This window comes from Brassica napus, chromosome A4 (assembly GCF_020379485.1).
Source record: "Brassica napus cultivar Da-Ae chromosome A4, Da-Ae, whole genome shotgun sequence".
NCBI classification, from domain to species: domain Eukaryota; kingdom Viridiplantae; phylum Streptophyta; class Magnoliopsida; order Brassicales; family Brassicaceae; genus Brassica; species Brassica napus.
Window position 1 is genome coordinate 2,267,767 of NC_063437.1, and position 22,875 is coordinate 2,290,641.

General features: G+C 30.5%; 3 protein-coding genes across 3 annotated transcripts; 2 read left to right on the forward strand and 1 right to left on the reverse strand.

Annotated features, from left to right (window-relative positions):
• Window positions 1-802: 802 nt before the first annotated feature.
• On the reverse strand, window positions 803-2,970 carry LOC111213797 (E3 ubiquitin-protein ligase RZF1-like). Its single transcript, XM_022715636.2, has 2 exons — window positions 2,752-2,970; window positions 803-2,343 (listed from the first exon to the last, which is right to left on the reverse strand). The coding sequence occupies exons 1-2, from the start codon at window positions 2,968-2,970 to the stop codon at window positions 1,849-1,851; spliced, it is 714 nt and encodes a 237-aa protein (XP_022571357.1). The 3' UTR covers window positions 803-1,848.
• Window positions 2,971-13,757: 10,787 nt separating this feature from the next.
• On the forward strand, window positions 13,758-14,797 carry LOC106447874 (NAC domain-containing protein 41). The gene is made up of 2 exons (XM_048778896.1): window positions 13,758-14,010; window positions 14,472-14,797. Exons 1-2 carry the CDS (start codon window positions 13,758-13,760, stop codon window positions 14,795-14,797), a joined length of 579 nt encoding a protein of 192 aa, XP_048634853.1.
• On the forward strand, window positions 14,407-20,216 carry LOC125608084 (G-box-binding factor-like). The gene is made up of 2 exons (XM_048777941.1): window positions 14,407-15,803; window positions 15,885-20,216. The coding sequence occupies exons 1-2, from the start codon at window positions 14,820-14,822 to the stop codon at window positions 16,149-16,151; spliced, it is 1,251 nt and encodes a 416-aa protein (XP_048633898.1). The 5' UTR covers window positions 14,407-14,819; the 3' UTR covers window positions 16,152-20,216.
• The last annotated feature ends 2,659 nt before the right edge of the window (window positions 20,217-22,875 follow it).

Here is a 22,875-nt window from a genome sequence, read left to right on the forward strand (position 1 = left end):
TTATTAATTTTTATAACTATAGTTATAATTAAAATAAAAAATTATTATTTATTTAAAAGTCAATTATAATTAAAATAAAATAAAAAAGTTATTATTTTATTTAAAAGTCAAAGACTTCTTATTTAAATATTAATCAATACAACATATTAAAACAACTTAATACTCCAAAGAAAAAATATTTGCAGCACAACAAAAAGCATGTAGAAAAGATGTAGAACATGCATTCGGAGTTTTACAATCACGTTTTGCGATTGTGAAAGGCATGTACGTTTTTGGAAAAAAAAGTACAACATGATATAATGACTACATGTATAATTTTACATAATGTGATTATTGAGGACGAGCGTGATCTCGATGCACCGATTGAAATTGGAAGAGAAGCTCCACCTCCGGATGTCCAAATACCAGATAATGAAAATAACCGATTCCAAGAGTTTCTAAGTCGATTCAGAAAAATCAAAGATAAAGAAGCTTATTTCTCACTTCGAAATGCATTAATTGATCATTATGAGAAACATTTAGTAATAATGATTGTTAGATAATGGTACTTTATTTTATTTTTTTTGTCTAATGTCTTTTGTAATAAAATGTTTAATTTAAATAATATTGCAATTTTATGAAAAAAATTCAAAAAATATAATGAATGGGTTAATTTTTAACATTTACAAGTTAGAGGTGTAAAATGTAAAATAAAAAAAAGAATCTTCCAAGAATATTCCTTTTTAGGGGGAAAAATAGAGGAATACATTGGAGAGAAACTCACCTCTATTATAGAGTTCCTCTATTATAGAGAAAAAAATAGAGAAATACATTGGAGATGGTCTAACTATCACTTTCGTCTAAACTGAGACAAAACCTAAAAAAAAATTAATGAGATGGAGAGATTCCAAGAATGGTCAAGCTTTGCTAGCTGCATGAGTCTGATAGAGTTTTACCTGTCACTTTTGGATTCGCTCCCTGGACCAAAGCTTCGCAACTGTTCTAAGCCTTTCTGAATTTCCGTATTGTACATTATATTCTCCGGATCTTCATCGCTTCCAAACCGTAACCACAAAGATTTCTTCAGTGCCTCCCAACTATTTAACAACCACAATGATTGTCTCCACTGGAACCACGATATATCTTCACCTTCCATGAAGCTTTGAGCGAAATTAAGTTTATCATCATCATCCGTGAAATCTTCTCGCACAAAGAACTTCTCCAACCACGAAATCCATGATCGCAAGTCAGCTCCTGTGAAAATTGGAATCCCTACACACTCTGTTGCCATTGATTCCGATCCAGACGCCACTTGATTCTTCGATCCTCTCACCGTCGGATTCAAAACTTCACACGAACGTCGGAATCAGCTAAAGCACCACCGCGATTCACAGGATCCGAACTCGCCGTCACCGAAGCGATCGAACGGCTCACCGCACCAATTGATAGAGTTTTACCTATCGATTCTCTTGTAACAACTCAATCACAACACTCCAAACACTTTATTGAATCAATGAGATAACGAACTACACTTTGGATCTCGAACCGTTGAGATGCGTCGGCTTAACCCGAGCACAATCTCCTCAAGAACACTGGCTTAACCCAGCTGCTCTCACTCAAGTCTCGTGACTCAATTCTAAATCCAAAGCTCCCTCTCCCAAAAGGACGATCATGTGCTTTTATACTTGATTCATGTTCAACTGCAAAGTCTCTGAAGCAGGTAGAGTATCTCCTCATGCCAGCTCAGCAGATGAAGACTTCACCAAGCTTATCAAAGGTCTACCATTAAATGAAAGACAGCAGAATAAGACAAAAGTTTTAAAACAAAATACAAAAGACCAAAATGAGATACAAAGCCTTAACAAAGAGTTAATAGTCAAAAGGCCATCCACTATAACCCATATTGGCTTGTTGTTGCTGATGTTGGTGATGATGCTGATAACGAGTATACTGGCCTTCTTCTGTATTGGCTGTGTTGTTTGTTTCTCTACGGTTTTGTGTAGAGCTTGAGCTAGACGATCGGAACGGCCAGACACTAGAGAAAAGGTTCCTTCTTCTATTGGTACTTCTGTTCTGTTCACTCTGTGCACTTAAAGACGATCCTCTTGACGGTAACTCTTTACGACAAACCGGGCATGTATTATGCTGAACCAGCCACGGGACAATGCAGTCAGAATGATATACATGTTTACACGGCATCTGTTTTGCTTCAGACTTCAACTCAAACTCCTCTTTGCAAACCGGACAGTGAGAGTCTGACGACTTGAGATGCTTCTGTATGATCTTGACCGTTGGTAATGCATCAATAGATGATTTCGCTGCAGGTGGTGGACCTCTATGGTGACTTGTCCCTGAAGAAAGCTGCTCCAATGAGATATAGAGGCTTTTCTTAGTTAATGGCTAGACTGCGGTGAACACTGAGTGAACAAATCGTTGTGGTTCTTTAGCTCTCGATGGTTTTATCGGAGTTAGTTGGATCAATGGCGGATGCAGCATGAATTTTTTGAGGGGGCAAATCACACATAAATATAAAAACTAGACTTAAAAATGTAATTTTTACTAGAATAAAACAGCTAAAATTTGGACATGTCCCAAAGAATTTTAAAATTTCATGGGGGCAAGTGCCACCAACTCAGTGCACCTAGGTTCGCCACTGAGTTGGATCAAGTTTGCTCAGGTTCTATCTTCACAAATTGGTATCAGAGCCAAGTTCTCTGGTCTGAGCTTGGTTAGATCAATAGAAGAAGAAGACGATTCAAGATGGCGACTCACCAGTTCGATGTTCGACGGATCGGGGGATTTCTCGATCTGGAAGAAGAGGATGTACGCAACTCTCAGCGTACCAGGACTCAAAGATGTTCTTTCGGAGACCTCCCAAGATTCCAAAACAATGGAGTCTAAAGAAGAAGACCCGGAAAAAAGAAGAAAGAAAGATGCAGACGATGTAGCAAGATCAGAGGGAGATGAGAAAGCCATGAATCTCATATTCATGAGCGTCAGTGATCAAGTTCTAAGAAAGATTGACAAGTGCACAACAACAGTTTTTATCTTCACATAAGTTTTAATGAAAAGCAGGAAAAACAAAAGAGGACATACATAGATAGTGTTGAAGTTTGCAAATCAAATTTGTCTCGTCTGACCGGTCCCGTCGCAATTCGAGTTATTTTTTTATTCAAAAATTATCAATGCATGGGCTACAACAAGAAATTATTAAATCTGCATCTGTCTTGCTTTAAATTAGCAGATAATTCACGATATTCGTGGATAATATTAATAATTATATATTTTATTAAAATATACCAGAAAAATATTTATAATTAATTTTTTATAAAATTTAGTATATTTATTAAGAAAATGTTTTCTTTTTAAAAAGGATAATTTAATTTTACGTATTGACAAGTATCCGCTATTTAAATTTGCCTAATCCTACATTCAATTCACATTGACGCCTGCAATATAAATATTTCAAATGGGTTAACCCGTATACTTACCCCGTCGTGGGGGAAAACCAAGCGGAGTCTGCAGGTAATAATAATTAAAATTTCTAGCTTTGCACATATGTATGCGAACTTCATTAAAGCTCTCCATTCAACTTTCTATCTTTGCTAAAAGGTGTTCCATCTTTTTTTAATAATATAAAACTGAAAACTATTAGTCCAGAACCAATAGTCAGGCAAAGAGTTTGTGACACTAACACGTTTCAAGTTCGATCAACCTGCTGCACAAAATTAAGTCACATTTAGACATCTACCCGTGTATGGATCTTTGCTTACGGCCTATTTGCAAACCCAGAGATATGATTTATCTATAAAATGCACCTCTTTTAGAAATTAGACGGGATTTTCAATAGGCCCGTCATGCCTCCAGATTAATCAAAAATAAATAAAAATCATTAGCGGTTCAATTTTGTAAAGAAAAATATGAATTTTCACTATGAACAGTAAAAACACTTCATTTAGGGAGTGTTCTACTTCAAATAAAAGAAGTTTCTTTTTTTTTCTTTTTTAATTAATTCAAAATATTACTGTTATAATAGCAATAGTAAACTATAAAACATTTTAAAAATTAACTAAAATTACATGCAAAAATAAAGAAATAAAATCTCAAAATTTATTTAAATGACTAATTATAAAATATAATAGAATTTATTGAAAGCACCCTAAGATAATACTAAAACATATTTTATTCAAAATAAGAGAAAAACTCAAAATGATAATATGTTATTTTCATCATTTTATTTGAAAGTTTTATAACATATATAGTCCTATTGTTTTGTTAATTTGAAAACTAAATAAAGAGATAAGACATAATGCAAGCACTTTACCTCAAACCATTCACATTGTAAAGATAACAATAACTTTTCTTAATATCAACTTGATAAAGTAGATATTTGCATCCAACTTTGAAAAGGTAAAGTAATCTCTATAATATTATTTGAGAAGTTTTTTTTTTATATGTCGTTCTTACGGTGGCTCTTAAAATGGTTAATTACAATAATTACCTTATTAAAATATCATTTTAGATACTTAACATTTTACCAAAAAAATAATAATATCATTTTAGTATCTTTTATGTAAAATTTTGTTAATATTTGTTTCCAAATCACCTTATTATCAAAAAGAGAGTATCTTTGATATAAATTTATAACAGTTTTAAAATTTTAAACGTGTTATTTAATGAAAACTATTTTCCTTTTATATAAATAAAAAGGAGTTAATTTAAAAAGGCAATATATTCATTTTAAATATATATATATATATATATATATTAAATTTTATATTGTAAATATGTAATTCAATAAAAACGAATTTCACATATATAAATCAAAAAGGAAAATAAAATAAAATAAAATATATTTCTTATAACAATAGAAACCTTTTTATATTTAAAAACTAGAGTTTAAGAGAAAGTATTATAATATTAAATAGGAAATATATTTTGAATAAAGATCTATATCAATATCTCTTTTATTTAAAACATATGGTTTTGGTAAGTAATTTATAATAATTAAAGAGGATGATAATTAAGAAAATTTAATTAATAATTATAGAAGAAAATACATATTTTTGGTAAGTAATTATAAAACAGAGACATTGAGTCAACTTAATTCTTTAAAACATTGTCATTTCTTACATTTATAAATATAAAAGACTAATGCCTATCGTTAAACAAATCAGTTAAACAAACTAACAGTAATAAATACAGTTTTTAAAATCATTATAGCAAGAACAAGAAAGATGGATCCTCCGCCTAAAGTAATAGGTAAGGCAAAGGTACATTACTCAACAATAATAGGTAAGGCACAGGTGCAGGAGCAGCAGCAACAAGAACAACAAGATCTTCCTCGTCCTTCTCCATTCGACGAGTTGTCTGCAATTTTTTATCCTCCAAAGCAAGAAACCTCAAGACTTGGTGGTGGTTCCACTGGAGATCCCTCTCTTAAGTCCAGTGTGTTTTCAGGAGGATCAATCAATACCGGTTTAATAGAAGAGATCGTGAAGGAAGGAATGAAAATAAAGAAAAACATTTGATTAACTATGTAATTTGAGTGGAATTTTCGTTTTTACCTTTTCATTATCCCTTATATACTAAATCACAAGTCACACAACCAATCCTATTTTGCCACATGTTTTAAGTTTCATTTATCAAAAAAAGTTAAAAAAAATTGAAACAAAGCAGTTTTTGACATCTATATTTCCAACGAAAAAAAAGAACAAAATTTTTGTATTCCTTGCCACGATCTCCACCTCCTCATCCTACATTAAAATCAGTTATTCAACAAATTTGTTTATTAAATGGTTTCAAACAGTTTAATTTCTTCCATGAGGTAACTGATGCTTTCATCTCTCCCATAATTTTATTTTGATATTGATAACATCCTATCCTCTTTCTTTTTCTTTTCTGGACGAATTTTCAATCTGATGGTGGCTGTATAGTAAATGAATAAGTGATAAAGTATCTTAATTCCAGCAATTAATTATGTTTTGTTGTACAGTTTGCATTCCTTATGTTTTTGTTTTTTATTTCTTTTTTTTTTCAGAGGAATCATCACTTTTCTCATTACTGTTTTCAATGTATAAAATGATTCTCAGCTTAAAACAAATAATTTAAATTGAAGTCGACAACGATTGAAGAAGAATTAAAGGGAAAGGAGATAACTTACGCGAAGACTCTCAACCCACATTCCTGTTCATGTTTTGATCAATAGGTCAGATGCAAAACCTTTTAATTATTCAAAGTAGGCATAGAACAAAACCTTGACCACTAAATTTGTTTCTTTTTAAACAATAGTTAGTGTTGTAAACATTGTATGGCTGACCAATTATTAAATATCGAATTGGTAAAACTCTTAAATGACTAATTTTGGACAGTAATTTATATAATAAATATCATAGGATTAACATATATAAATATATCTAGATATGATTGAGGTGAATTCGTTAAAACAAAAATAAAATATTATAAATAATTATTTAAGTATGCTTACATCTACAATAATATTGGTCAACCAAGTATACTATCTAAAGTATGCAATTTTTTAATATACTTAAATATCATGTTATCATAATTTATTTTCTTCCGATTATTCAAATTTACTTTTACTAAATTAAACTAAAAAAAGGTTTTTGTTATCAATTAAAGATAAGAAAAAAAGAACAATGAATTAAATACCCGAGCTTTGCTCGGATGAAATATACTAGTAAATAAATAAATGAGATGTCATTTGTAATATCATGATCTTTTGATTATCTACCGTAACAATGCTGTTTTTACCTTTTCATTATAACAAATTAAGATGATGTTTTTAATATCATGAGCTTTTGATTATCTATTTTAAAATTCCATCTTGAAACAATATTTAATCTAGTTTCGTTGATTAATTAATTAACATAGTTGAGAACCTCGTATATTTTTCCATGGAGGTTGGAATTCCGTTATGAAGGTTAAACAGCCACGTCGAGATCCTCAATTAGTAAGTAGTTTATCAACAACAAAGACAATGAGTCAACTTCATTATTAATACATTGCCATTTCTTACATTAATTAATACAACAGACTAAACCCTATCACTAACCAAATTGTTAAACAAACCAGCAGTAATGAATAAAAGTCTTTAAAATCATTATAGCAAAAAAACACAAGAACGATGAATACTTAGCCAAAGCAAACAACATGTTAAGGCGCAAGCCGCACCAGCAGCAGCACAAAACAACAAGATCTTCCTCGTCCCTCTCCATTTGATGAGTTGTCTGCAATTTTTCATCCTCCAAAGCAAGAATCATCAGGAGTTGGTGGTTGTTCCACTGGAGATCACTCTCTCATGTCCAATGTGTTCTCAGGAGGATCGAGCAATACGGTTTATTAGAAGATATCGTGAAGAAAGGGAAGAAAGAGAAGAAAAACATTTGATTATATATGTAATTTGGGTGGAATAATTTGTTTTTCCATTCATCATAAAGAAATAAGAAGACATTTGTAATATATCATGAGCTTTTGATTATCATTTTTTTAACTAAGCGATTTTGATTATCTATTATAAAAATGGTGTTAAAACAATATTTGATTCAGTTAATTAATTAACCTAGTTGAGAATCTTGTATATTTTGTCATCGAGGTTGGAATTCCATTAGAAGAGTTTTAAAAACTACGTTGAGATCCTCGATTATTATAAACGTTATTTATGCATTTTCACTTTTTGAGATATCTTTGCTTGAAATTAAAAGAGAGTTTTACAATAGTCTAAGAAGAAAAAATGCCAACGGAATAAGAAAATATCTTGAGAAACAAAGCCAGCATAAAATGTTTTTTTTGTACAACTAATTAATTTTCCCCAAAAGCAAAACCCTTTAAAAAATAAGTAGAGTCATAACCAAAATAGAACTAATTCAATATAACATAAAATGAAAGAATACCATATGGAATGCAATTTTTCGACACTTCCAGATCTTAGGAATGAGATTTTATTGTCTTCGCCTAAAAAGCCTCAAAAACAACATGGTTAAGCACATGTGCAGACAGTGCAGTGCAGGAGCAGCCGCAAAAACAACAGGATAAGGCACATGAGGGTTAAAATGCCACGTCGAGATCCTCGATTATTAAGTAGTTTAGCAAACAAAGACAATGCGTCAACTTAATTATTTAATACATTGCCATTTCTTACATTAATAAGTGCAAGACTAAGCCTATATATCATGAACCAAATTGTTCAACAAACCTGCAACAGTAATTAATAAAAGTTGAAGTAATCAGAATATCAAAGAACAAGAAAGATGAATCCTCAGCACAAACAAAACATGGTAAGGCGTACGAGCAGCAGAAAAGCAAGAACAAGATCTTCCTCGTCCTTCCCCATTCAATGAGTTGTGTAAAAATTTTCATTTTCATTCTCCAAGGGACGGAGTACGCGATCTTTTTTTTTTTGAAAAAAAAAGAACCTCAAGACTTGATGGTGGTTCCACTGGAGATCACTTTCTCAAGTCCAATGTATTCTCAGGAGGGTCGAGCAATACCGCTTTATTATAAGAGATCATGAAGGAAGGGAAGAAAAAAAAAAGAAAAACATTTGATTCTCTATGTAATTTGGGTTGGATTATTATTATTATTATTATTATTATTATTATTATTATTATTATTATTATTATTATTATTATTATTATTATTATTATTTTTGATAACTTTGGTGTGATCCCAAAGACTTTCTGATTTGAATTATTAATTTTACCTTTTCATTCTAAGTAAATAAGATGACATTTGTAACATAAATCATGAGATTTGATTATCTATTATCAAAATTGAGTTTTGAAACAAAATTTAATTCACTTTCAGTTAATTAATTAACCTAGTTGAGAAATTCGTATGTTTTGTCATCGTGGTTGGAATTTTGTTATAAGAGTAAAAAAAAGCTACATCGAAATCGTCGATTATTCTAAATGTTATTTATGCGTGTTTTTATGAGTTTTCACTTTTCTTGGACGTTTTTGATTGAGAATTTAAAGAGTTTTACAATAGTCTAAAAAGACAAGACCAACTGAATAATAAAAAAAATCTTTGGAAACAAAGCCGGTGTAAAAGTTTTTTTTTATATAACTGAATTTTCTCCAAAAACAAAACCCTTCAAAAAAATAGAGTCTCAACCTAAAACTGAATTAATACGAGATAACTTAAAATGAAAGAATACCATACTAAAATGCATTTTTCTACACTTCCGGATCATAAGAATGAGATTTATTGTTGTCACCTAAAACAAAGTGTTTTCATTTGTGCGGATTTTTTTTAATTTATCATATTTTCAATATATAAAATATTTTAAGTTTAGAAAGTATCCTTTTTACAAATTTCTAGTTTATATTCTTTTTTCTCAACAAAAATTTCGAGTTTATATATGCCAAAACCTAAAGGAATAATTTTGTTTTTTTTTTTCTGGTAGTTAGAACATGTATATGAATTTCCAGAAATAGACTATCTACAATGATTTTCTCGATTTTTAGAGTATTTTCACAAACCGAGTATAGTTTATTTCTAATGGTTTATTCTATAGTTTATGCTATTAATATTTTAAATATATTCTGTTTCTCGTTTATGACTAATATTTTTATTTATAAAATTTACAATCTAATCCCATATATTGTATTTTTGCAACATTTTCGCAAAATATGATAATTATACTAAAAAATTCAATATAATAAAATTACATTACATTATATATCAAATAAATTTTACTTAAACATCACCATTCGTGAAAACTTAAAAGTGATTGTTTATGTTATATATTATTATCATATTCATTTTAAACAAGAAAAAATTATATCACATTGCAAAATGTAATATGACATTAATTAAGTCATGTGCAATTTCCTTTATGAATATTTATATTGTTGGTAATATTTTTTAGTTAAGGTAACAACTAATAAATTAAATCCTATATCGCGAAGTAAATTTTCTTTATAAATTTTGTTTTTTGGCAAGAAATTTGAAATAGAGTATTGACTAATAATTTATGTATCGCATTTAAATTAATATATATTTATATACATATCACATTAATAAAAAATAAACTAAATATAATTACAATATAAAAATTTCTACATTAAGTTATATATCAAATTTTGGTGTATATATATAAGAAAAATGAATTATAATTAAGTGTGTCTTAATAATTACAAAACCAAAGTAATATTAGCCAAGTCAAAATTTTGTTGATTGTTAAATGATTGAAATTTTATAGAAGTGGTTTTATTATGTGTCATCAGCATATTCACTCAACATGGAAAATATGACATGACTGGTTAAATGTGACATGTCATCATTTAATTGTGGTACAATATAACATCTTTAAATTAATAATCTATAAATTAATATACACTAAAATTTTCTATAAAATAATATAATTTTATAGTCGCAAATTGAGTTTTTGGTTCAGTTAGTATATCGATAAATTAATATTTTTATAATTTAAAAAAAAAATATAGTTTTGGTGTAATCCCAACATTATTAATTTATAGAGGTTTCACTGTATATACAATTCTTAATAAATATTAATATTTGTGGAAGCTCCTTCAGTCCAGTGATTTGACTAAAGATTCATAAATGCTTTTACACGAGGAGGACTGGAGTTCAAACCCCAGAAAACGCAATTAATGCAGCTTATGGGAAAAAAAGTTACAAGAGATCTTCACCATGGTGCATGGCGTATCATCGAACATGAATTTCATAGGGCGGCTCGGAGTGATACAGTCAGATGTGCATTCTCATATGATGGTAGAATTGTCGGATATATATTTGTCTATGTAATATTTTTTATCGTTGTAATAGCATAATTAATCAGACATAAAAAAATATTCATATTTTGATAAGGCTTTTAAAATATGGCAATAACTAATAGCTATTACATTCCTATTAAAGTAAATAATATATATCTTATTAAAAATAAACTAAATATAATTACAAATCACGCTCCTCGGATTGTTGTTAGGTTGTAGTTATCAAGGTCTGTTCAAAGAAAGAGCTGAGCATTTTCAGATGATGAGTTCACATTTTTACCTAAGCGGCTAAGCCCCAACGTTAAGGGATGCATGGTGGATCTGTATGGACGAGCAGGTCAGCTTGATAAGGCTCTTGAGATAATACATGTGTCTTCCTGCCATGAAGATCCTGTATTGTGGAGAACCCTTCTTGGCTCTTGCAAAATCATCCGCAGGAATTTGGAACTAGAAGAAGTAGCTATATATGAAGAAACTGATGCAGCTCAAGGCTTTCAATGCAGGGGATCACGTGCGTATGACGTCAATATATTCTGCAGCGAATGATGCTCAAGGTGTTTGCTAGAATGTGAAAGCTAATAAGAAGCCATGATTTACGGACAGTTCCAGGCTGGAGTTGGATTGAGATTGATGATCAAGTTCACAAGTTTGTTGTATGACAAAATGCATCCGGAGTGAGCGCTAATTTAGGTCCTGTTTGTTTGTATATCTTCTGTGCATCCACATGGTCTATCTAGTTGTCTTATCCAGATGCTCCATTTGGGTATTGTTCGTTTATTTATTTCGTCCATGCATCCAGATGAATCATCTGAATGCAATTATCTTCGTTTGCTTTTCATTTTTTTAACTTGCATTTAGGTGGACTTGTTAATAAAATTACTAAAATATATTTTTTACGTTTCGGCGGAAAAATAACATTTTTACGGTTTTGGCGGAAAATATTTTTGCGGTTTTTGAGGAAAATTGTGTTTTTGAGGAAAAAATGCATTTTTGTGATTTTGGCGGAAAATACGTTTTTATGGGTTTGGCAAAAAATATGTTTTTGCGGTTTTGGCGGAAAAGCGCATTTTGCAGTTTTGGCGGAAAATGTATTTTTGGCGAAATAGTGCTTTTTTGCAGGTTTTGGCGGAAAAAGTTTTTTTTTTTTTTTGTCATCAACAAACAGACTCATATAGACTCTGCGAACCAAACTGGTAACTCCGCATCCATGTGAACGACGAAAGACAATTGTTTTCTGGCACATCGTGCTAGACTATCCGCCTTTTGATTTTCCGTCCGGGGTACATGAATGATCGTTGAGCTAGTAAAACATGTCTTCAGTAGCTTTATGTCGTGCAGGTAACTCTCAAACGCCGGTCATTCCTCTGGTTCCGAAACCATCTTCACCAATTGAGAACAATCCGTAGCAAAAGTAACCTGAAACTGATGTAAATTCCTCATGCATTCCATTACCCATATCAAAGTTTCCATCTCTGCATGAAGAAGTGAAAGACATGCCCTAGTATTCCTTGCACCCATCAATCCCTGAAAGCTCTCGAGTATGCTATACCATCCTTGACCTGAATAAGGTTCTTTATCTTTCCAGGAACCATCTATAAAACACCAACGACCAACTCTCAGCTGCCGATTCAAAACCTCATTCTGTGGTGGAGCCTGCTTAGTCTTAATCACCTAGGCCTCAGTCCAAAGTGTTGATTCAGTTTCTGCAAGCGTAAGTGTATCATTCTATGGCGGAAAAAGTTTTTTTCGCGATTTTGGCGGAAAATGGATTTTTGCGGTTTTGGTGGAAAATGTACATTTTTTTGCGTTTTCTTACGGAAAAAGTGCATTTTGCTTTTTTGGCGGTTTCGACAGGAAAATATGTTTTCCGGTTTTGGCGAAAAAATACGTTTTTCCAGTTTTGGCGGGAAAATGCGTTTTACAGTTTTGGCGAAAAATGTAGTTTCCGGTTTTGGTGGGAAATTGTGTGTTTTTGGGTTTTGGCTAGAAAATGCTTTTTGGAGTTTTGGCGGGAATATGCAATTTTGTTGGCGGGAAAATGCTTTTTCGATTTTAGCGGGAAAATGAATTTTCCCGGTTTTAGCCGAAAAGTGTGGTTTTACTGGCTTTGCCGAAAAGTGTGGTTTTATGGAAATGTGTGTTTTATGTTTTTGCGGAAAGACGTATTTTGCGGTTTTGGCAGAAAGTGTTTTTCAATTTTTGCGGGAAAATGCATTTTTTTTTTGGTTCTGGCAGAAATATGTATATGAAAAAAAAAAAGAATTTACGGTTTGAAAATTATATTTTGATTTCAAAATGTCATTTTTAGAGATGGGTTTTTAAAAATTCAAATAGGTGATCCATGCGGATGTAATATTATAATGCACAAAACGAATATCGATTTGTATCTTCACCTAGATGGATCACCTAGGTGAGCAAACGAACAGCACCTTCCACGGAACTAGAGGAAGTAACCCGTCACGCCATTCTAGCTGGTTACAAGGCGGAGGACTAAAAAATAACTGGTTGAGCTCTCTCTGAACTGTCAGTTGCTTACAAAATATGTGTCAAAAGAATTCAATCGGGAGATGATTTTTTTTTATTATTGTTAAAGATAGAGTTAGGTTTCATCACTTAAACGAGTGAGAGTGCTCTTTATCAGGTGTGATAAATAGTTTCAGGTTCCAAATTGTACATGGTTTGCTCTCTCTCTCTCTCTCTCTCTCTCTCTCTCTCTCTCTCTCTCTCTCTCTCTCTCTCTCTCTCTCTGACTGAAATATATAAGAGAACTGTTAAGGAAATTTTCCTTTCTTTTTACAACCGTCTCAAGAATATTATTTGCAAAAAAAATTATTTAGATGATAATGCACCAAAAACAATATAATTTCAATTTTAACAAAGAAAATCATATCCATAATCCATTCACACGTATTTAGCATCCATATAAATAACAAACTCACTAACCATTGAGATTAATCAAAGCTTTCGTTGATAAAAGTGAAAAAGTGAAGTTGCTACTCTAGACCACTCTCCGTGAAGATGACTCCTCAGAGAAGCAAGCGCAGTGAAACGCCACAACCCTCTCCACAACACGAACCCAACATGCAGTCTTCTTCTTCTTCTTCGGCCTCTTCGTCTTTAGCTTATCCACCGGGCTATAGGTTTGTACCAACCGACGCAGAAATCATCTATTATTACTTGAAACCCTTCTCACCAGACAACAAAAAATCATGGCCAAATCTTCCCATTCATCACGCAAACATCTACGAGTCGAATCCACAACAACTTACAGGTATGCCTCAATTAGTGGTGGTACACTTCTTTTAGATGCCCTAAAATATATTTTTTCTATATAATTTTACACAATATCATACTATAACTGGATAAAAGTAAACCCGTCAGTACTTGGCTTGACTCTTGTGAAGAACTTAATGACTACTGTCTAGACGAACATAAAAAGTTCATAATTATTATTTGAGAATATAGTTAGTCAATATATTCTTTGATAAAAGTGCATAAACAATTTTAGCAAAAAAAAAAAGTGCATAAACAATCATAAAAACTCTACAAAATAACTATTATAAATTATCGTTACGATATAAATAAATATTTATATGAAAAATTTAATGGAAAAAGACTATTTGTATTTAATGTTCTAATCCATAGTTGAATTATCTCTTTATTTACAAATTATAGTTGCTTTTGTTTCTTTGTATATGTGTGTGAATCAATCTTTCTTTTGATTTGAAACAGCGGAATACAAGAAGGGTAATCTTACGGAATGGTTCTTTATATCTGAGAGGACAAAGATTAAAACAAACGGCCAGAAACAAAAACGTGTTGATCACAATGGAGGATACTGGCATTCAAAAGCAGTTACCAAGAAGATTAAAGTTAAAAAAGATGTAGTTGGCTACAAAACCACACTAAATTATTTCGTTGGCAAACAACCAAACGGAGAAAGAACAAACTGGTTAATGCAAGAATACTGGCTTGAGTCTTCTGGCCATAACAATACGGTATGTATTGTGTCTTGTTTTCCAAGTTATTCAGATTGTGATAGTTTTGTATTATGTTAACCTTTTTTTGTTTGGTTTGTGTATGAAGGTGGATTATGCTTTGTGTAAGATTTATCTGAGTCCAACGGCACAAAAGAACATGAAAGAAGAAGACGTTGAAGAAGTAGAAGAGGAGGCTATGCAGCCACGTACTGTTGAAATTCAGCAACCGCAACCACCGCAGTTTTATCCAACCCCGTTGGTTTCACACCAACCGCAGCCGCTGCCGCAGTTTTGGCCTACCGAACTGGATTCATATCAACCGCAACGTCAAGATAATGAGTATCAAGAACCGCTCCAAGCACAGCCTCTTAATACTATCTATCAACATCAATCGCAATGTCCTAATAATGAGTCTGAGTATCAAGAACCGCACCAACCACAGCCTCTTAATACTATCTATCAACATCAATCGCAACGTCATAATACCGAGTCTCAGTATCAAGAACCGCACCAACCACAGCCTCTTGATACTATAGATCATCATCAACCACAATGTCATGATAGTGCCTATCAAAATCCGCCCCAACCACAGCCTCTTGATACTATCCATTATCATCAATCACAACTTCATGATATTGAGTATCAAGAACCGCACCAACCACAGCCTCTTGATTCTATAGATCATCATCAACCACAATGTCATGATAGTGCCTATCAAAATCCACCCCAACCACAGCCTCTTGATACTATCCATTATCATCAATCACAACTTCATGATATTGAGTATCAAGAACCGCACCAGTCACAGCCTTTTGATGATATCATTCATCATCAATCGCATCAGGTGCAGTTTTGGCAAGCAACATCTGGGTCACATCAAAGGCAGCTTCAGGATCAGCTCCCACAGTCTTGGGCAGCCCCTTTGGATTCATACCCACCGCATTGTCACAATATTCAGTACCCACAACCGCAGCCTCTTGATGCTATTGAGTATCAATACCTATATCAATCAGGTCCATTAACAACGTATAAAAACGTGATTGAGTCTTGTACTCAAGACAAGTCAAATGGTGATATCAAAAAGGTATGTATGTTTAAATAGGGTTTGCAAAGTTGTTAAGATTGTAGAGTCCTGTATTTAACTTCTTGTGTTTCTGTGTAATAGGTGGATCATGCTCTCAAGATTCATTTGACGCCACGGGGAATAAAGAGAGAAGTAGAGGAAGAAGAGGATGAGAAGAGGAAGAGGAAGAAGAAAGAAGGAGCCGTTGAAGCACCAAAACAAGAGCTTGAGCAGCTGATCAACTCTCATCAGAACTCAAGCGATAATGATTCTTTTTTCACTGGCTTCGTTGATACACACCTACTACATATAGACATAGAGTCGTCCATCAGTAACTGTTGTTTGAAGAAATCTCCAGACGAGAATTGAAGAACATTACACACTCATCTCATCTGTCTATGGAGATCTGCTCAGTTCTTTCTTTCTGTTTCTGTTAGCTCTCTATCAAGCTTTTTGGATAACAATGGTTTATTTATGGCTTTTGTTATCAGTTAATCTTTGTTTCCTTCATTACACATTCTCTAAATCCAAGAGATGTGTACTCTTCCCATCTCTGTTGCCTTTCTAAACTTGATATTACACTAACTACACTAGTCATGACACGTGATAAAATATTAGCTTTCACTGTCATTAATTCGGCAGCAAAATATATAAAATCGCATTTTACATTATCAAGTTGGCAAAAATATGTATTTTAAATCTTCGAGTTTAACATATAACACTTTAAACAATGAAAGTAGTTGTAATAACATACAATACAAACTATATAAATTAATACTCGATAAATTAATAAATACTATGAGTTAATAAATTTCCCGGTGCCCGAGTTGGAGCCAATTCAAAATATGATAGAAATCGATAAAATAAAAAGATAATACTCTCTGTTTCATTTTAAGTGTTGTTTTGAGTTTGTGCACACAGATTAAGGAAACAATTAATTTTGTATATTTTCTATATACCTATATACCTAACAATATTTCAACCAATACAAAAATTAATTTCTGAATAAAATTAATAAATTTTTCATTGAAAGTTGAAAACGACACTTATTTTGTAATAAATAAAAATTTCTACAACGACACTTAATATTAAACGGATGGAGAAATATTTTAGTGAACCCTATATAAATATATGGTCCCATTAAAATCATAAATTAATAATGTTTGAATATACATTTTACAGAAGTACAAACAAACAATTATATCATTTTTTATTTCACAATAGAATTACCTTTATATTTTCTTAACACTTCAATATACTTTACTAGTATATAGTACAATAATATCTAAACCTCATTTAAATTTTATAAAACATATGTTATATACACAATATAGTATAATAAAAATAACGTGAAATTTGAGTTTCAGAATTTAATTCATTTATATACGATAAAACAATTATTTGCATATTTTATAAAAATTAAAAAAAATTAAAAAAAATCCAGAGAAGAATTTTTTTTTCTAAATTAATAACTTTGTATATTAATAAAATATCTCAGTTCCAACATTACTAATTTAGAGAAGTTTTACTATATTAAACACTAATATGTGTTCGTCTAATCATGAGTTACTGTTCATTATACGGTAATAATGGATGACACTGGATTTACAATTTTTTGAAAATTGTTACTTTAACTAACTAAATATTAAAATAAAATAATTAGATAAAAACAAATATAAGTAACAGAAAATAAATAAAAAATCATTTAACATTTTACAAATTCCAAATTCAATTATTATTTATTTAAAAATTAAAAATATTATTTTAGAAAAGAAATTATAAATTTTTAAAAAGAAATCAAAATATTATTTAAAACAAAACTTTTATAAAATTTTCATATGCTTCAATTTTCTTATAATCTTTTTAAGTTTGTAGATTTCTTAAAAAAAATTATATGAATCTAATTTTACAAAAACTTCCAAAAATAAAATTTTGGACAATTTATATAGGAAAATTAAAGCATACAACAAATTTGTTTTTCTAATAGTTAATGAAAATTTCAATATTTTACTATTTAAAACTATATTTTTAAAGTTTTGAATAAAAATAGTTTCAATTTAAAAAAAAATAGATTTTTATTTTGAATTTTGAAAACATTTCATATAGTTTTAAATTGTAGATAATTTTACTTATTTTTATAACTTATATTACTTTATAAATTTTTATGTAATTATTATTACTTTTATTGTTATTGTTAATTAAAATAATAAAAGTTTTTTAAAAATCAAGTTTTTACCGGCCAATGCATATAGCTAGTTATAATTTCGACGTGGAAAACAAGTAAGTTAATTTTAATTACAATTTAATATTATACTGAAATGATTTGGAGAAATTGCTTGAAATATCATATTGGATACCACATTTCAAATATACACTCAATCAAAAATATTCTAACATTTGGTTTATGGTTTATTGATTATTGGTTAGGATTCAGTATTTATAAGGCGAGATTGAGTTTAAATTTTCTATAAATAAAATTTTAGACATTTATAAATAGTTACAATAATTTAGTCTTTTAAAAAGGTATGTATGTTTAAATAGGGTTTGCAAAGTTGTTAAGATTGTAGAGTAATGTATTTAACTTCTTGTTTTTATTCTTGTTTTTATGTGTAATAGGTGGTTCATGCTCTCAAGATTCTTTTGACGCCAAGGGGAATACAGAGAGAAGTACGGAAGAAGAGGATGATAAGACGAAGAGGAAGAAGAAAGAAGGAGACGTACGTTGAAGCATCAAAAGAAGAGCTTGAACAGCTGATCAACTCTCATCAGAACTCAGATGATGATGATTCGTTTTTTACTGGCTTCATTGATACACACCTACTACATATAGACATAGAGTCGTCCATCAATAACTGTTGTCCATCTCCCTTTTATTGATGGACGACTCTATGTCTATATGTAGTAGGTGTGTATCAATGAAGCCAGTAAAAAACGAATCATCATTATCTGAGTTCTGATGAGAGTTGATCAGCTCTTCAAGCTCTTTTGATGCTTCAACGTACGTCTCCTTCTTTCTTCTTCCTCTTCCTCTTCTCATCCTCTTCTTGGGGAAGCAATTTTGTGACGTTGAGTCGCAAAGAGACATTAAGGTTAATCATGATTAGTGATCAAGATAATCTAACAAACACAAAGAAAATAGATTCAAGATTCAATCTTTCACCCAAAATATCAATATGTTTTAAGAGAAAACAAGATATATCCAAATTAAGGTCTAAAAAATATTTATAGAAGGCTAAAACTCGAGTTGGGTCAATCCAACAAGCATGGATTGACCAATAAAAAGTTCGGTCTTTTCGTTTGTAGTGACCTGATAAAGTCGCTATGGTCGTAGCGACTTATCTTGGTCGCTACAATGGTGGTGCTGCAACACTTGGAAAGTTTCATAAATCTTGATTCTATAGCAACCACTCAATGTCGCTATGGGTGGCCGCTATAGAAGGTGCTCCAAAATTAGCGACTCATGAAGGCCGCTACGTAAAGCCGCTATGTTATTTGGCTTCCGTCTCTCTCCTTCGTAGTGACCACCACAGGCCGCTACGCTTGACCGCTAGGATCCTTCAATGACTCATCTACACTCTTAGGACACCAAAACACTCTTTTGGCCACAAAGTTCATCATGAAGCTCTCTCCAACACCTGATAAGGACTAATCCATGACAATGCAACCTAAATATGTGTAAATGCTATTCTAAAGGATCAAAATGTACAATAATGGATGGTTAAAACAATGTAAATATGCAAGATATCAACTCCCCCAAACTAAAATTTTACTTGTCCACAAGTAAACTTTCAAGATTAAGAAGGAGATGAAGTTTGAAGGAGGGAGCATATAACCAAAAGAAACCCTTCAAAGCCATCAATGTGTTATCCTTACATAATCATACTAAATAGCAAGAGCAAAACATCCTATTAAACTCTAACTTTTTTTGACCTATCTCAACTCCTTGATCTTTACAAACAAGCCAATCAACCAACTCTCACATTCATTAGACAATAATCATAAGTGCATTCTTGCAAATGGGCAATTGGTCCTAATCGTTTGGCTTGGTGAGAAAAAAGGCTTGAAGTTATAGTGAAGTAAGAGGGTTATCAAGTTCTTTTCATGGTGGTTTACTCTCAAGAACAAGTAGCTTGACATTATGCATGATATACCTAAGAAAGATAACAACTTATACATACAATGTTCAATCCTCATTGTTATACCCATTTCCTATTCAAAAGCAATTTCTACCATTGAAGTGGTATACACATGCATTTTACACCTTCAACTTATTTGACTAACACTTTTAACGTTCAAAGTGACACATAGCATTTTTATGATGACATGTCATTTTTCTAAAAAAAATATTTAATAAATATATAATAAAATACATAATATTATGAAAAAAAAATCTAAAAATCTAAAAATTCAAAAAATAAAAATTATAAATTTAAATCTCAAACTTAAAAAATTTTAAAATTAATACAATATAAAATGGATAAAAATATATTACAAAATAAAAAAATTCATTTTGAAATTTAAAAAAACTAAAGTTATTTTTATTTTTTTAAATTCAAAATTAAATCTAAAAATTAAATTCTTACACTTTTAAAAATAAAAATTCAAAAGTAATAAAATATATTTTTAAACCTAAAATACAAGATATAACAAAATTTATAAAATTAATTTTAAATTTTATAAAATATTTAAAAAGAATTACCACATATATTACCAATGATGATGAAAGTTTCCGTCATATCATCGATGGCGGTTTATAACATATCGTCTTTAATAATATTAATGTGTGTTGATGTGTTCTGATAAATCGTTTCTGACGGTAACAATTTTTGACGTTGTAACAAATTTTAATATTCAATTTTAAAAATTGACACCGCCAGAAATGATTTATCCATAAGCAAATATTATCATTATTAAAGGCGATAATAAACCGTCATCGATGATATGTCGGAAACTATCATCATCATTGGAAATATGTCGCTAATTCTTTTTAAGATTTAAAGCTAACTTTAAAAAAAAATTGTATCTTTTAATTTTATGATTTTTTTAAATATTTTATTAATTGTTAATTTTATAAAAAACGTAAAACTAATTTTTTTTTAAATTCAAAATGATTTTTTGAATTTTGTAATATCTACTTATTATTTTAATATTTTATTAATTTGAAAATAGTTTTAAGTTTGAAATTTAAAGTTTTTAGAGGTTTTTTTTGAGATTTAGTTATTTTTTCAAAATGTTTATGTATTTAATTATATATTTTTTAATATTTTTAATAAAAAATAAAAACCCGACATGTCATCATTTCAACCTACAAAATGAATAGTACCGATCACTTATTTGACTTGAAGAACAAGTAAACCTCGTTGGAGGGTTTTAAAAGTGCTAGTCAAATAAGTTCAAGGTTTAAAGTGTTTGTGAGTGCCACTTTGAATGTCTTTTATGCGATTTTCCAAATTTTTATTATATGCTTTGTGAATGTTTAATTTATTTAATTAGTATAAAATCCACTAAGATTGTAGAGGATACACATTTTTTTATCAAATCTTTGTTATTTAAAATCGTTAGTTGTCATATATATTTTGATCACTTTAGTTAATTTTGAAGATTTTATTTAAGAAAATAGGGAATAATCTTTTTGGTATATTACTAATTAATTTTATGATTACTTTAAAAATATAATATATGTTTAGATGGACCAACAAGTTTTTCTAAAGATTCTAAAAGTTAGTCTTGTGATGACACGTGACTTCTCAATTTATATATAAGAGTTAGAAGAGAATGCATATGATTTTGGTAAGGAATTATGAAACAAAGACATTGAGTCGATTTAATTCTTTAAAACATTGCCAATTCTTACATTTATAAATACAACATACTATATTGCTAAATAAATCAGTTAAACAAATTATCAGTAATACATAAATTCTTTAAATTCATTATAGCATCATACGAAACCTCAATTTCCCTAATTCATCAGTAATACAACCTCAATTTCCTTAATTCATAACCAATCACAATTATCTATTGCCACCATGTACAGAAACCTCAACTATGGCTAAGTTCGGCAAGATACGAAACTATCGATTTTTAAAACATTCTCGATAAACATTTGTTTATAAAATGTGTGTCAAAAGCATTTAATCTGGAGATTAGTGTCATCATTTCAACCTACAAAATGAATAGTACCGATCACTTATTTGACTTGAAGAACAAGTAAACCTCGTTGGAGGGTTTTAAAAGTGCTAGTCAAATAAGTTCAAGGTTTAAAGTGTTTGTGAGTGCCACTTTGAATGTCTTTTATGCGATTTTCCAAATTTTTATTATATGCTTTGTGAATGTTTAATTTATTTAATTAGTATAAAATCCACTAAGATTGTAGAGGATACACATTTTTTTATCAAATCTTTGTTATTTAAAATCGTTAGTTGTCATATATATTTTGATCACTTTAGTTAATTTTGAAGATTTTATTTAAGAAAATAGGGAATAATCTTTTTGGTATATTACTAATTAATTTTATGATTACTTTAAAAATATAATATATGTTTAGATGGACCAACAAGTTTTTCTAAAGATTCTAAAAGTTAGTCTTGTGATGACACGTGACTTCTCAATTTATATATAAGAGTTAGAAGAGAATGCATATGATTTTGGTAAGGAATTATGAAACAAAGACATTGAGTCGATTTAATTCTTTAAAACATTGCCAATTCTTACATTTATAAATACAACATACTATATTGCTAAATAAATCAGTTAAACAAATTATCAGTAATACATAAATTCTTTAAATTCATTATAGCATCATACGAAACCTCAATTTCCCTAATTCATCAGTAATACAACCTCAATTTCCTTAATTCATAACCAATCACAATTATCTATTGCCACCATGTACAGAAACCTCAACTATGGCTAAGTTCGGCAAGATACGAAACTATCGATTTTTAAAACATTCTCGATAAACATTTGTTTATAAAATGTGTGTCAAAAGCATTTAATCAGGAGATTAGTGTTACACATGGTTTGCTCTCTCTCTCTCTCTCTCTCTCTCTCTCTCTCTCTCTCTCTCTCTCTCTCTCTCTCTCTCTCTCTC

Coding starts and splice junctions, on each gene's coding strand:
- LOC106447874 (XM_048778896.1), top strand. CDS start 13,758: ATGACTCCTCAGAGAAGCAAGCGCAGTGAAACGCCACAACCCTCTCCA. Junction 14,011..14,471: donor GAATCCACAACAACTTACAG/GTATGCCTCAAT, acceptor GATTTGAAACAG/CGGAATACAAGAAGGGTAAT.
- LOC111213797 (XM_022715636.2), bottom strand. CDS start 2,970: ATGAATATGAGATTCATGGCTTTCTCATCTCCCTCTGATCTTGCTACA. Junction 2,344..2,751: donor ATCCGTCGAACATCGAACTG/GTGAGTCGCCAT, acceptor ATCTCATTGGAG/CAGCTTTCTTCAGGGACAAG.
- LOC125608084 (XM_048777941.1), top strand. CDS start 14,820: ATGAAGGTGGATTATGCTTTGTGTAAGATTTATCTGAGTCCAACGGCA. Junction 15,804..15,884: donor CAAATGGTGATATCAAAAAG/GTATGTATGTTT, acceptor TCTGTGTAATAG/GTGGATCATGCTCTCAAGAT.